This window comes from Dermacentor andersoni, chromosome 1 (genome assembly GCF_023375885.2).
Source record: "Dermacentor andersoni chromosome 1, qqDerAnde1_hic_scaffold, whole genome shotgun sequence".
Lineage (NCBI taxonomy): Eukaryota > Metazoa > Arthropoda > Arachnida > Ixodida > Ixodidae > Dermacentor > Dermacentor andersoni.
Genome location: NC_092814.1, coordinates 242753977 through 242769527, shown reverse-complemented (window position 1 = coordinate 242769527; position 15551 = coordinate 242753977). Strand labels below are relative to the sequence as shown.

General features: G+C 46.1%; 1 protein-coding gene across 3 annotated transcripts in view; it reads left to right on the top strand.

Annotated features, from left to right (window-relative positions):
• Positions 1–12959: 12959 nt before the first annotated feature.
• The window catches only part of Dlg5 (MAGUK family member discs large 5), a 160730-nt gene continuing 158138 nt past the window's right edge, over positions 12960–15551 (top strand). For 2 of the 3 annotated variants that reach the window (XM_050196189.3, XM_050196188.3), the window contains exons 1-2: positions 12960–13437; positions 15066–15175. In XM_050196189.3, the coding sequence (XP_050052146.1) occupies positions 13407–13437; positions 15066–15175 (141 nt within the window). In that variant the 5' untranslated portion in view covers positions 12960–13406. Of the gene's footprint in view, positions 13438–15065; positions 15176–15551 lie in introns of those variants that run through there. The other variant, XM_072290144.1, reaches the window with a different exon arrangement.

The following is a 15551-nucleotide window of genomic DNA, read 5'->3' as shown; positions in this document are numbered from 1 at the left end:
TAGGCAAACTCTGTATATGACTCACTTTTACCTTTCTCATTTTCCCGAAACTTCCGACGGAACGCCTCCGCTGACAGCCTGTACTTTTTTAGCAGACTCGATTTCACTTTGTCGAAATTCTCTGCCTCCTCTCTATTCAAGCGAGCGACTACGTCGGCCGCCTCGCCGGGTAACAAAGTGAGCAAGCGCTGTGGCCACGTTTCCCGAGAGAACCCCTGCTTCTCGCACGTTCGCTCAAAGTTAACCAGGAACAAACCAATGTCCTCTCCAAGCTTAAACGGCCGCATCAGGTCAGTCATTTTGAACAATACTCGTTCTCCTGCACCGTGTGCCTGACTTCCATTACGATCGCGTTCCATCTCTAACTCGAGACGCTTCATTTCCAAAGCGTGTTGACGGTCGCGCTCTCTTTCTTCCTCTTGTTGCTCTCGTTCTATCTGTTCTTTACGTTCACGCTCTTCTTTTTCTTTCTGTTCTTTTCGTTCACGCTCATCTTTCTCTTTCTGTTCTTTAAGTTCACGCTCATCTTTCTCTTTCTGTTCTTTAAGTTCACGCTCCTGTCTCTCTTTCTGTTCTTTAAGTTCGCGCTCCTGTCTTTTTGCCCTCTCCTCAATGGTCTCAAGGCATTCCGACAGCTCGTCATCCTCCGCTTCTAACTCAAGAATAGCCCTTAGCAGTTCTGGTTTTCTGAGTTTGTCTGAGACATCCAGACCCAACTCTCTTGCAAGCTCCAGCAATTTCGGTTTGCGCAACGACTTCAAATCCATGGCTGCTCTGAATGCTGCTTTCTCTACTGTCTACTATTGTCTTGCCGCAAACTAACCCGGCAGCAACGACAACCACAATTACCAGCTCTGTTTCTGACACTAACAAAAGCCTGGCAAAACTCAGAAGAAGAAAGTCCCGCACTCACCAAACCTCGCAGCCAAGAATTCAGCGCAGTCGTTCCGCTGCAGGCAACCAGTCATCACACAGGGCTCGTTGCACTGCTCCCGGATGGTCGTTGTGCTGCTCAGCATACAGTCAACCGCATATCTTCGCTGCTGGCCTCCGTTGTCGCGATCTCACCGCTGGCAGTCAGTTGTTGGAATCCCACCGCTGGCACCGGTTGTTGGAACCTCAGTGCTGACGCCCGTTATTGCAAATGCACCGCTAGCACGAGTTGTTGCAAATGGGTCGCAAGCCCCAAGGGTAGCGTTGGCCTGGCGGCCTGGGGCACAACTGGAAGCATCCGAAGGTCCCGGCAAAGCATGAGTCGACTGGTAACAGAACAACTTGTTTATTCTAGCATCGCAAAAGAGCGGGGGGTCAGGTCGACCGAAGTGGAGAGACGGGAGAGCACGTAACTCAACGGAAGAAATCGGAGCCTCTCTCCTGGCGTCCGGGGGCAGCTGCTCTTATACTCTCGGCGTCGCGGGCAAGAAGGAAGGTCACGGGATGAGACCACGTGACGGCGGGGCACGGACAGGCTGAGAGACACGTTGAGACGAGTGTAGTGACGCATCCGCCAAGCCGGCGCCGGTCAGACCTCCTCGCTTCACACTAGGGGAGCTCCTCTCCCCGGCTGCCGCGCTTTGACAAGCGTGGGCACACACACACACGCACACACGAAGACACGTGGCACTGAAACACGCCTGGACGCGCTTGGCGGGGAGGCTTTGCGGCAGCTCCGAACGGGCCAAAATGTCCGCCGCTTTGAACGAAGCCCCGGCGTCCGTTGCATCCGCGCCGGCTATACCGCGCGTCGTAGGCGAAACGTAACAGTATACAATAAACCATTTGGTATAGCAGAGCTTCAAGCAGCACTAAACGGCTGCAACAAATCTGCCCCAGGCTCTGACCGCATAATATATGAAATGTTAAAGCACCTGCCATCTGAAACACAAAAAAACTTTTCTTTTTCTTTACAATGGTATATGGTCTTCCGGCCAGATTCCCTCTGTCTGGAAAGAGGCCATTATAATTCCCATTCTGAAACAGGGTAAGGACCCTTCCTTGGCAAACAGTTATAGGCCGATAACGTTGACAAGCTGCCTATGCAAACTCTTTGAAAAGATGGCGAATAAACGCTTGCTCCACTATCTTGAAACCAACAAAATATTAGACCCATACCAATGTGGTTTCAGGGAAGGTAGGTCAACGACAGACCAGCTTGTCCGCATGGAAATGTGCATCCGTGAAGCCTTTATCCACAAACAGCTTGTCGTATCTGTATTCCTTGATATGGAAAAGGCATTGACACTACGTGGCGCTTCGGGATCCTTCGGGATATTTCTGGAATCGGTATACGCGGCAACTTGCTGACCATTATTGAGAGCTACCTGTCTGACAGAACATTTCGCGTTAGAGTTGGCAATGTGCAGTCTCGATCATTCTCACAGGAGACAGGTGTACCGCAGGGTGGAGTGCTGAGCTGTACACTCTTTATTGTGAAAATGAACTCCTTGCATAACATCATACCTCGCACACTCTTTTACTCGGTTTATGTGGACGATGTACAAATAGCTTTTAGGTCGTGCAATCTCAGCATCTGCTAGAGACAGCTACAGCTTGGCTTAAACAAACTGTCAAAATGGTCAGAAGAAAATGGTTTTAAATTTAACCCTCAAAAAAGCACATGTGTTCTATTCTCAAACAAGAGAGGCATGTCACCGGAACCCGCCATTCACCTTAACGGAGAACGACTATCGGTCAGCCTTGAACATAAATTTTTAGGTATTATTTTGGACACAAAACTTAATATCATTCCCCACTTGAAATATCTTAAAGCGAAGTGCCTGGAGACTATGAACCTGCTGAAGCTACTTTCTCGAACAAACTGGGGCAGTGACAGGAGGTGTTTGCTTAGCCTGTATAAGAGCCTTGTACGATCACGCGTCGACTACGGAGCCGTGGTGTACCAATCCGCATCGGACAGTGCTCTCAAAATTCTCGACCCAGTCCACAATCTAGGTATACGGCTGGCAACAGGCGCATTTAGGACAAGCCCTGTGGAAAGTCTGTATGTCGAAGCGAACGAATGGTCTTTACACCTACGCAGAACATATCTAAGCCTTTGCTACTTTTTTAAAATGTAAATCGAATAACGAACATCCGTGTTACTCAACTATACTTGACTTGTCTTCTGCAAGACTTCACCGTAACCGCCCATCTGTTCGAGCTCTTTGCCTGTGCGCTTAGAACAACTGGCAAATGAAACCGGTATTCAACATCGTGAAACAGTCCTAATGACTCCCACTAACCTTGCACCACCTTGGGAATGGCAGACTATCCAGTGTGATATGTCTTTCGTCGCAATAACAAAGCATGCGCCTGAGGTGCATATACATTCACACTTTCTCGAACTCCAGGCGAAGTACTCCTGCGCGGAGTTTTATACAGACGCTTCAAAGTCTACTTATGGTGTAGCTTATGCAGCGCTCGGACCTTCATTTTCGACGTCCGGTGCATAAAATCCAAACACCAGCATTTTCACAGCGGAGGCATACGCGATCCCCTCAGCTGTGAAACATATAAAACAAACAGGTATAACAAGGGCTGTCATATTCACAGACTCATTAAGCGTTGTTAGTTGCATATCAAGTCTACAAAAACACAAAAACTCTATCCTTAATGAAGTCGACAACCTTCTATGTTCAGCATACATGTCTAACCAAATGATTGTTCTTTGTTGGGTGCCTGGCCATAGAGGCCTAGAGGGCAACGTAGCTGCTGACGAAAGGGCTGCATCCGTACCTTTTTGTGATGCAAACATTAATTTACCTGTACCCTACACAGACCTTAAAGGGACACTAAAGCAAAACAATAAATCAGTTTAGGCTAATGAAGCATTGTTTGAGAACCCTGCAGGCAGTCATTCCAAAAGAATAGTTTGATTATTAGATGAGAAAATGAAGGTCCAAGTATCAGTATTTGAATTTCGCGCCGAAACCCCAGCGCCGGTACGTCAGCGTGACGTCAGGGATTCCAAAGTATGTTTTCGCATTTGGGCCGCGTTGGCTGAATAAAAGTTCCCAAAACTTGGCATGTTTAATATTTGGCCCCTTTATAACACAATGTAGTCAATCTGTACCGCTATATATAATTAGTAGGCCCTAGAAGATGCCATCAAAATCCACGACGTGACAGCCCCCAGGTGCGGGAAGTTAAGTAGGCGTCGCCACCCGTAGTTGTTTTTGCGCTTTTTCTGGCTTACCAAACGTCTTATCGTTGTAAGAGTGGTGTTTTTGGTGTTGTAGAACGGTAATTTACTGATACAGAAGAAATCATTTTTCACTTTAGTGTCCCTTTAAGCCATTTTTACAGCATAAACTACGGAAATATTGGCAACGGCAATGGGACACTCAGGTATCCAACAAACTGCACCTAATCAAACCGAAAATAGGAAACTGGATTGCTGAGAAAACGACAAGACATCAGGAAGTACTGCTCTGTAGGTTAAGAATTGGGCACACCTATAGCACTCACTCGTATATTCTAACTGGAACTAACCCTCCGACATGCACTAGGTGTGGAAGTAGACTTACAGTCCTTCATGTTCTCGTTCAGTGCCCATTATTAGAAGAGGAGAGAAAAAAGTTCTTCCCTTCCTTGTACCGTCATAACATACCTCTGCAATCAGTCTTCTTTTTAGGCAATGACCCTCCATTTAATTTTAAATCAGTACTCAAGTTCTTAGAAGAAACTAATACCATAGAAGTAATTTGGCCAGGCTATTTGTAGAACAGCCTCTGCTTAGAGGCTGTAGCTGCAATGAAATCACTTACAGAGCACATGCCTCGCAGCCCTTGCGCTGAAGGGCTCTGCAGAGGCACTGGTGCTGCTATAAATTAACATGTTTTAGTATCTAATCCTTCACAACGTACTTTTACAACCATAGGACTCACTTTTCATTGACATTATTTTAATAGATACATATTTTACACCATTTACAGCGAATATTTTAGGCCAATATACAGCCACTCGATTACCACCATATTCAACGATACTCATTGCCATTCATCACCAAATGTCATGGCGCTCTTTGGCCATCTCTGGCCCTTGTGCCAACAAACAATATCCATCAATCAATGAAATAATGGAAAGTTTCAAGTTTTTTAATCGCTGCCAGATGGAAGGGGAATCTGTCACTCAGTTTCTGGTGGAAATACGCCGCATAGCCGATAACTGCAATTTTGGCAACGCCCTGGAGCGGATGCTCAGGGATCGTATTGTGTGCGGTGTGCGGTCAAGGGCCCTACAGAAGCAATTACTCGCAAAGGCCGACCTCACGCTAGCGGAGGCTGAAGCGCTCGCAATTTCAGCTGAAACTGCCGAGAATGATGCTATGAAAATGTCATCCAAGCCAAAGGCTCTATTGAAATTGCAGGCGGCTCGAAAAACGCCCTCCGGGGAAAACAGAAACGCTGAAGAACATCTAGAATGCGGAAGGTGGGGCAGCTGAAAACACGATGGTGTCAGTTGCGGATGGGCAAATGCACGTTGCTACCGCTGTGGGCGGCGGGGACACCTTGCTAAGAAATGTCAAAGCCACCCTAACCGCGGAAGGTTAGCTACCAGAGCGATGCACGCAAATGCACTGGCTATAACGGAAACAGCGCCAATGGAAGATGGCAGTGACGAAGTCCACCTTTATAAATTGGTTTCGGAGCGTAAAAATTCGAGCCGCCAATCCGCCGCTCATTTATATGGGGCGGCGTTCAAGTAGCCATGGACGTCGATACCGGGTCACCAGTATGTGTCATTTCTCGGGAACTGTACATGAAGCATCGAAACCATTGGCCTGCCTTGAAGCCGTCACGTGTGAAGTTGTCTAGCTACGCAGGGAGGTTACCGGTGCTGGGCGACCTGACATTACGTGTAGGCTTCAAAGACGTGCTCGTGGACTGTCCCCCCGCAGTGCTCGACTGCGAAGGGCCAAGCCTATGCGGAAGGGACCTGCTGACGCTGCTGGACAACGCTGGTGCACCGGCGCTACATGTGACACTGGCCTGCGGAGCCACAGAAACGAGCGAAATGGACACCTGCAAGGTCAAGGCCATTTTCACAGACTACCAGGACATCTTTATTACGGAACTCGGTCAAATGAAGGGTCCTCCAGCAAGCCTACAACTCAAAGATGGAGCAATACCAATGTTTCGTAAGGCGAGATCTCTTCCTTATTCTCTACGCGATAAGGTAGCTTTGGAGCTGGACCGACTCGTTTCCCTTGGCATCTTATCGCCAGTCAGCCATTCGGATTGGGCAAAGCCCATAGTACGGGTGTTAAAAAAAGATGACTCGGTGCGGATTTGTGAGGATTTTAAAGTTACATTGAACCCGGTTTGCGCAATCGAACAGTATTCTATTCCTGTAATCGAGGATATGTTCGCAGCTTTAAGTGGCAGTGAATGTTTCAGCACCCTCGACTTGCGCGACGCTTACAGTCAGGTGCCTCTAGACGAAGCCGCACGCAAACTTTGCGTAATCAATACGAACAAAGGCTTATTTTGCTATAATCGGCTTCCGTTCGGAATATCGTCTGTACCGTCGATCTTCCAGAGAAAAATCGACACGATTATCAGTGGCTTACCCGGCGTTCAAGCCTATCTTGATGATGTAATCGCGTCCGAGAAGAAAGGCGATAATGGAGAGCGATTGAAAGTCGTCTTAGAGCGTTTTCGGAATCACGGGGTTAAGTTACAGTATTACAAATGTAAATTTCGACAACCGGCAGTTGTATACCTCGGACATCGCATTGACGGCGAGGACCTTCATCCAATAGAAAACAACGTGGAAGCTATCATGCGCACACCTTATCCGCGGAACGTGACCGAACTACGGTCATTTATCGGAATGTTGACTTTCTACGCGAAATTTTTGCCAAACATGTCAACGTACCTAGCACCGCTGTATCCACTATTGGAAAAGAATGCGCGGTGGCAATGGAACGCGTCGCAAAAGGCTGCCTTCGATGCAGCAAAAGAAAATCTGAAAAATGTGCCAATTCTTGTACTACATTTCGACCCTGCAAAGGAACTCAAGCTAGAGTGCGATGCGTCGTCACTGGGGGCCGGAGCAGTTCTGTTTCACCCTCTCAACAACGTAAATAGGCCTATAGGTTTTCGCTCAAGAACACTGGCCCAAGCAGAGCAGAACTACTCCCAGTTAGAACGTGAAGCGTTGGCTTTGGTTTTCGGTGACGAAATTCCAGGACTATCTTCTAGGTCGTGAATTTACGTTGGTTACGGATCATCAATCACTCGTCAGCCTGCTGAGACCCGACCGCCAGACACCAACTATGGCGGCTGCGCGAATTCAACGCTGGGCACTGTACCTCGGAGGCTACACATACAAGCTTCAGTATGTTCCTGGGAAACAACTGAACTCGGATGCCCTAAGCAGACTACCACAGCAGACCACCGGAAACGGAGGTGAAGGTGAGCCCCCGGAGTACGTCCTCGCACTCGAAAGCTTAGATGAAGGTGTGGTCTCAACGCGTGAACTGAAGGACCTAACGGCCGTCGACTCTACATTGCGTAAGGTTCAAGATTACGTGTTACGCGGTTGGCCAAAAAGCAAGACAAACATAAAGCCCGATTTAGCACCTTATTATGGGCGTAGGCTAGAATTGTCATTGGCCCACGACCTCGTATACTGGGGAAATCGCGTCGTCATACCAAGTGACGCCAGAGAGCGTTTCCTGCAACTTCTTCACGAAACCCACCAAGGATCATCGGCTATGAAAGCCGTGGCACGCTCCCTATTTTGGTGGCCAGGACTTGACCGCGACATAGAGCAGCGCGCGGCCAAATGTAAGAATTGCATAGCAAATTTACTTATGCTACCGGCCGCACCTCCCCTAAACTGGCCGAAGACGGAAGAACGGTGGTCTCGGATTCATATCGACTTCGCAGGACCCGTAACCGGGAAGATGGTCCTAGTTGTAGTGGCCGCGCACTCCAAATGGACCGAAGCGATTCCTATGAAGCATGCAAATGTGGAAAGCACAATAAGGGCTCTGAGGAGCATATTTGCCCGTTTTGGTGTGCCACGTACAATAGTATCGGACAACGGCACACAGTTCACGAGTAAGGAATTTGCCACATTTACAGCAGAAAACATCGCGCATCTGTGTGCGGCACCTTTTCATCCACAGTCAAACGGAGCTGCTAAAAGGGCAGTGCGAACGATAAATGAGTGTATTCAGAAAATAAAGGGAGGCGATCTCGACGAGAAATTGGTACGGCTACTGTTCAATTATAGACGAACACCTCTGAAGACTGGAAAATCGCCTTCAGAGATGCTCCTCGGGTATCAAATAAGATCGCGTCTAGACACCTGCTTCCCTGTTACTGTTGCAGGTCCAACTGAGGGGAGCCACGACTGGACACTGCCGCCAGACAGCAGGGTGTACGTCCGCAATTACGGACAGGGAGAGAAGTGGATCCCTGGTCGTGTCAAATCGGCGACCAGAGCACGAATGGTAACCGTAGAGACTCCAACTGCCATTGTCAAGCGCCACGTCGATCACGTGCGCCGCCGCTCAGATTCATCACCAAGGTTTCCGGACACCGATAGGACTGCTCGTGGTCCAGGGTCCAACCAGACGCCAGGTCCCAGCACGGCCACCAATGCAACCACTTCCTTGGAAGCGGCCGCCCCAGTTAATCCTCCAGATACAGCCCAAATTGTGGACGACTGCAGCATTCGACCTCACACCCCTCCTCTCCCAACTACCTTGAGTCCGGCCGAAGCTTCGCAGCAAGTTCTGCGCCGGTCAACGAGGCAGCGCAAGCCAGTGCAACGGTTCCATTTTTGAGGAGAGGGCGGTGTTGTGTCTTCGTCATGCTAGTTCTGCGCATGCGCATCCGTTCCTTCTTTTTGCTCCCACTTCCCTTCCCACTCCAGGGGATAAAAGCTGTCACACGCACCTAAATAAATGTCTTCTATGTTCGAGCGGGCTGTGCCTCGTAACTGTTCAGGCCGCGTGCCGTGGCAATGCTACAGTTTTTGTATTTCTCGCAGGAGGTGTTGTTCTGATCCGGCGTGGTTGTGGATAAAACTGTAGAGATGCTGCTTCTGTTTCGTTTTGGTGGGTTCAGTGGCCAGGAGTGCGCGTAGGAGGTGCCAGGTCCCTTCGTGCTCAGAGTCCCCTGTAGCTTGTCACAGGAAGCGTGCCAGTTTTGCCTGACGAGGTGGTACGCATAGCCTTGAGCTTGCTTGGTAAGGAGAGCGATGCGTGTATTTAGCTTTCTGTTAAGCTTTTGTCGCTAAAACGGGTTTGTTCTTTCGTTTCTTTTCTATAATCAGGCTCTTAGCGCGAAATTAAAAAAAAAAGTTTAGAACTAATACTTTATTAGTACAAATCATAATTAAGAAGCCAACAAAGACACCAAGGACAACATAGCGGAAATTACTAATTCTTACTAATTGAATTAAAGAAATGATAAATTAATGGCAATAAAAGTGGATGAAAAACAACTTGCCGCAGGTGAGGAACGATCCCATGTCTTCGCATTACGTGTGCGATGCTCTAATCAACTGAGCTCCCGCGCGCCGTTTCCCCATCCACTTTCTTGGGTATTTATGTTTTTACTACTAGAACCATGGAGGAAGGAAAGTGAGGAGAGGCCCTACCCCCTCCGCGCGCTGGGAGAAAAGTGTTAAGGAAATTACGTAGTAGGTTCTCCTTTGTCTTGCTGTTTTTTTATTTCTTTGCTGTAGTGGCCCCGCCTTTCGGGCCACAATGGCGGCTTTGTTATTGTTCTGTGCGGTCACACGTGTTGCTCCGTAGGTTTCGTACCGTGGCAAAGGCGCCGTGCGGGCAGGTTTGCGTTGGTCTGCGTGTTTTGCTGCGCTGCGTTATCTGGACCGTGCTCTACCGGATGTTGCTGTGGCCAGGTGGGACAGGAGGAACTAAAGTTCGTGAAATGAACGCGTATGCAACGCTGTACGCAATGTACCGCGCCACGGCAATGGCAACGGACGAAGGAATATTCGTGGGAAATTTTGCCCTCTTTGGAGGAATCATGCTAACGTGCTAACGATTGTTTAGTATATTGCTGCGGAGCGCGCGGGTCCGAGCAGCACGGTTGCGTGCAGCGCGGCGTGGTTTCGCGAGAAATGTAAACAAAAGAGGAGAGCTGGCCCGATAGGCGGAGCAACGCCATGAGCAACGCCAACTTCCGGCTTCACTTTCGCTTCACAAAGAGTGACGTCAGGGCTTCTCCTTAGTTTCCTTCCTCCGTGACTAGAACCATAGCCGCTATGCTAGAACTATAGTGAACTAGAAGGGGACTAGAACACCATACTAGAACTAACCTTGGGAGTGTTAGCTAGCGCCACCACGGGGAAAGTGAATGGGGAAACGGCGCCGCGGTAGCTCAATGGGGTAGAGAATCGCAGGCGTAATACGAAGACGTGGGATCGCTCCCTACCTGCGGCAAGTTGTTTTTTCGTCCACTTTCATTGCCATTAATTTATCATTTCTTTAATTCAATTAGTAAGTGCAAGTAATTTCCCCTATGTTGTCCTTGGTGTCTTTGTAAATGTTGGCTTCTTATGATAAGATTAATAAAAATCGAACCCCTCGGTTAACCCCCTTCTTTCTCGTTTTTAGTACAAACTGATTTAGTGTTTCTCTTCAGACCCCAGCTACATTTAATCACAGGCCTTGCAATGCCACCCGTAATAACATCAAGACGAAAAATTAGGAAGAAGAGAAGGACATACAGATAGATAGATAGATAGATAGATAGATAGATAGATAGATAGATAGATAGATAGATAGATAGATAGATAGATAGATAGATAGATATATAGATAGATAGATAGATAGATAGATAGATAGATAGATAGATAGATAGATAGATAGATAGATAGAACAAGCGGTCGACGTGCGTGCGTCTGTCCACACTACAGTGGTCAAATGTTACTGGCACCAAAGTTCGGTGGTACCAGATGTCGGTTTTTTTTTTTACTTTTAAAAAGGATTGGAGGACCATGGCTCTACTAATGTTTTGGTTGTGGCACGCAACTACACTTTTTTCTACTAACTGCATTTGCTAGAAACGCAGAGCACGAAAATTCAGTTTGCTAGATCGTTAGCTGTTCCAACATACCTGGACATAACCATTGGCACATGTTGCTTAATTCTAGCAATCGTTTATATGCTGATGACAGTGCACGATATTTTTAACTTGCCCGAAGATCATAAACGTCTCAATAATGACTCCTTTGCTCCGTTCTGTATGGGGTGTACGTACGTGGGCAATTAACATTAGGGTCAGTAAAAATGTTACTATTTCTTGCACAACCAAACGGTCCCTTCACCGTTTTACACACAATTTTCAAGTACGATCGGGCTTGCTCTTACTCCCAATTTGTCGTGTGTCGTGGTCCCTAATTTAACTGAACTAGTGGCAAAAACCGTAAAACAAAGAATGAAAAGTGTCTTCGACGGTGCCTTTAGTCTGCGCCGACCCTTTAACTACCCAGTTATTTTCTAGAAAACCCCACGAAATCCCCCCCCCCCCTCTCGACGCGCGCACGCACTCACACACACAATTTTTTCACTAAATAATGTTTTCCACGTAGGGGCTCTTCACTGAGAAAATAAAGCAAATACTATATGGTTTATTTCTTGTACGAAATGAAAACGTTGAATAAGAAAACAAGCTTTGAGTAAGATCATTTTTCTTGCAATACATAAAGGTCTTCAATATTCCCTCAACGCACGGCAGCAAAACCAATGTAAACTACAAAATATTTATGAGCACGAGAGCTTAAACTTTTAGCTGTGGAACGCGCATACGCGCGGGATGTCGATCGCTCATGGCGAACGCGGAAACGTAAACTGCGACGTCGGCGAATACGATTCCTCCTTGTCGATGGTGATACAAACTGGTATAGACGACTGAAGCTCGGGCTTGGGTGATTAAAGAAATGAATTAAACTATTGACGCATGAATAACTTGCAGGATTTCCGAGCTCGAATAAGCTCCCATTGGTTGGTGTCCTTATATGCGACATTTGAATCGGGTTCAAAAGAAGGCCGTCCATTTTATTTATAACCCTCACATAATTCTTGCCGTCCACTGCCTGAACCTGCATTAAACCCAACTTTACTCTGATATTGCTATCGTGTATGTTGAATCACTGAAAGTTATCTGATTGTCGACTAGTGCTCTCATATTCATATAAGTGGAACTGCAATTCGCCAATATCGCGTACTAAACCTTCCACCTTTTAATGCGCGTACAGACACCTCCAAGTTCTCTCCACCGGTTACCGTCCGTGGATTGCAACTAAATTTGTTTTTAGAAATGCTACGCTATTATCTTCATAAGATTATTGTGCCTGATTTTTATACTGTAGAATTTATTCGCTTTGTAGTGCATTTCATGCTTACAGCCTTGTTACATATTGAATCATTGCCACTAGTGCCACAGCACTCTTAGGGCTGCAATATGTGAAAACAAACAAACAAACAAACAAACAAACAAACAAACAAACAAATGAACAAACAAGGAAATAAATAAATAAATAAATAAATAAATAAATAAATAAATAAATAAATAAATGTACCGCGAAGAAAAAGGCAGGAACAATTCTAACTCGTATCACTCAGCAGCGTGCAAAATTTAGGAAGAGAACGCCCTTTAATTGCTTCATTTTACTGCTAGTACTTCATTTGCGTGTGGTTTGCTTCTTTCGTGAGGATATATCGATCGGGGCAAGCCTTTGTTGGTTTCTGTTTCGGAATGCCTGTAGCACCACATAGCGGATAAACCAGCATTTCTTAAAAAAAAAGAAAATTTGACCGTTAGTTATTAAATAAAAACCTAATATAGTATTATATTTATGCAAATATAGCCAAGAATATGTATTTATAAATAACAAACTACATTTAGTCTGCGTATGTTGCCTATTTAGCTGATGCCCTCTCCCCTCGTCTTGAGGCTCGGCTCGTGCACTGACTTTTTAGATTGGTTTTTGTTTTAGCCGCTCCGTGCTTTGGCGTTTTGAGGTGCAAGTGCGCTGGTTAGTCGCCGTGTGTAGTTGTGTGAGGCGTGCTGTTACCGTTTGCTGAAGGTGTAGAGCGTACATAAATGCGTCCAATTAATGATCATGTCCTGCGGGGGCTTTAGTATTGGCTGCCGCGTCATAGCTGACATGGCGGGTATGCGGGGACTTGGATTCACTCCTCACATAGTTGAGTCGAGAGGTGCCCACACATAACCACGTTAACTTTCGCGGTAGATCATCGTTCAAATCCTGTATCCTAAGATGATCTGGCGAGTTAAGGTTGTAATTAGGTTAGCTGCAACCGTTTTCAACATCGGCGTTGCCCTTCAACTAGCGTAGTGGACTTCCTTTGGGTAGCAAATTCACATTCGATCTCAGACACTACAAGAGACCCCATCATGTTTCTCGGTGGTGCAGGCAAAAATTCAGGTAAGAAACTTATTATGTTAATTAAGTTTGATATCTAAAGTTCGCAATTTAGCGTTAGTAGTTCAGCTTCTTTATCTTTCATCACTTATGTGTGGTGTCCTAGTTTGTTGATACGTGCTCCTCTGGACACTAACGGAGTGCGAGTTTCACAGTGTTAATCTTTACTTTGAGTACTTTGAACCTGTCTCAACTTCTATTCGCACCATGCTGCGCGATGGACACAGCAGGATCGCTGATTTTGTGGTCGGAGTTGCTTGCCTTGTAGCCTCGACCAAAAAACTGTGCATCTGAACTTTTGTGTTTGCCCTGCCGTGGGCTTTCGTGACGTCGAAAGTAGAACAACGTTCGAGAGCAGCTCTGGTATAGTTTACAACGGACGCGCATGTGTGCATTTGATTGTTGTCGATCCTATAGTCCGGCCGGTATAGTGCATTTCTGTCTTTCTGTTCCTTCTTTTCGTTCTAGCAATCGTTTTGGCTATAGTTCACTAGCTGGCCTCGATAAACGTATACATGAAGCTTTGATGCTTATGTGTTTGGCTCGCCCCAGTTAGCGGGCGCAAGTTTTCTAGTTTTTTCCGCGCATTTTGTCATTGAAATGTCGATCGCGTTTAAGTGCTATCGATATTAATTTGCTGCTTTAGGGCGCTGCACTTGTTATGTCTGCATTGCACTAGTCAAACCAGTTTGCATCTTTTGATTATGTCTGCAGTTCTAGCTTCAGGTTGCCAGCTGTCAAGTAATATGGGTATTATAATGGAATAGCGAGCATTTCTCATTTTCTCTGCGGATTAAATAAAGTTTCATTTTCTTGTATTTTGTGTGGCCTTCAGTATACTAGAGCCCTGCAAAGATGCTCTTGTAGATGGCCACTGGTAACAAGTGTTTTGCTTACATAGTTGTGAAATGGCACTCTCTTCCATTAGCAGTGTGTTATGAGTGGCAGCTACTTACGCTAAACAAATGTAATGGGGGCAATCTTTTTATGCTGTAAATGACACAGACCGCTAAAAAAAAAATCTGCAAGCATTATTTGCTAAATATGTAGGTCAAGAGCCTTAACATACTTCTACACCCATGTGTAGGTACAAGTTTTACTTTCATATTGCAAGCAGTGTGGCCTTGCAGTAAGCAAGACCACAATGCTTTATTTATGAGCTGAAGTGCACTTGTAGCTTGATTGCTGCATTAAGTTCAGTGAAATTGCACGAAGTTGCATATCTAACTGCAAATGACAAAATGTGCATGTAAATGGTTTACTGGAAGTTACTGGTTTAGCTGGATTATTGCCCTGTTTGCCTGTTTACTTGCTTCAAACCATTAAAAGGCTGTACAGGCTTGAAATTTTATGTCAACCTGTGTGAAATTTTGATGCATACAGTGCGCTGGAAAAATAAAAATAATACAGTTAGCAGTGTGGATGCTAAGCCATTGAGTGTAATGCTGGGGTGCAAGAAAAAAAAAAGAAAAAAGGAAACTGCAGAAATTGCAAGGCTTCTTGTGGAGTCAGTGTAAAAGGCATGGGAATGAAATTAAGAAAAACAAAAAAAGAAAGATGGTGAACAAACAGTTGTTGTGCTACCGGTTTACTATTTGTTATATGTGTAATTAAATCGTGGTGCCCTCCAGGCGCTCCTGATGAGCCACCTGGTATGTCCCAGTCAGTCAACTTGGGGCATGGCAAGGCAGACTGTCTTTTGTCTTCAGACCGTGACTTGCCACGAAGAGACTTGCGCCAGGTGAGGCGGGTGGTGCTTCTAAATATTAGTCTAGTACGGTAGTAGTACATAGAATTTGGGCACCATGTGGTCGGACTGTTGGTATCACCATGTGCGCTTTTGTTTTGTAGTAGTTGAAGGGTGCCCATCCTGTTCTGGCCTGTGCATCAGGGTGTTTCGTATTTTTTGACATTTCACAATGCTTTCTGGCTGCAGTGTTGGTCTCAAGATGGACATTTTGATTTGATAGCCTGAACAAGTTCAAAATGTAACAGTACCATGAAGTGGTAGGATTGACTTTTTTACAGCTTAGAAAAACAATATGCATATAGTAGCGTAATCCGTTTTCTTTTTACCTTTGTCTTTAAAAAGGCTTGGAGGGGCATTTGTGTGCTAC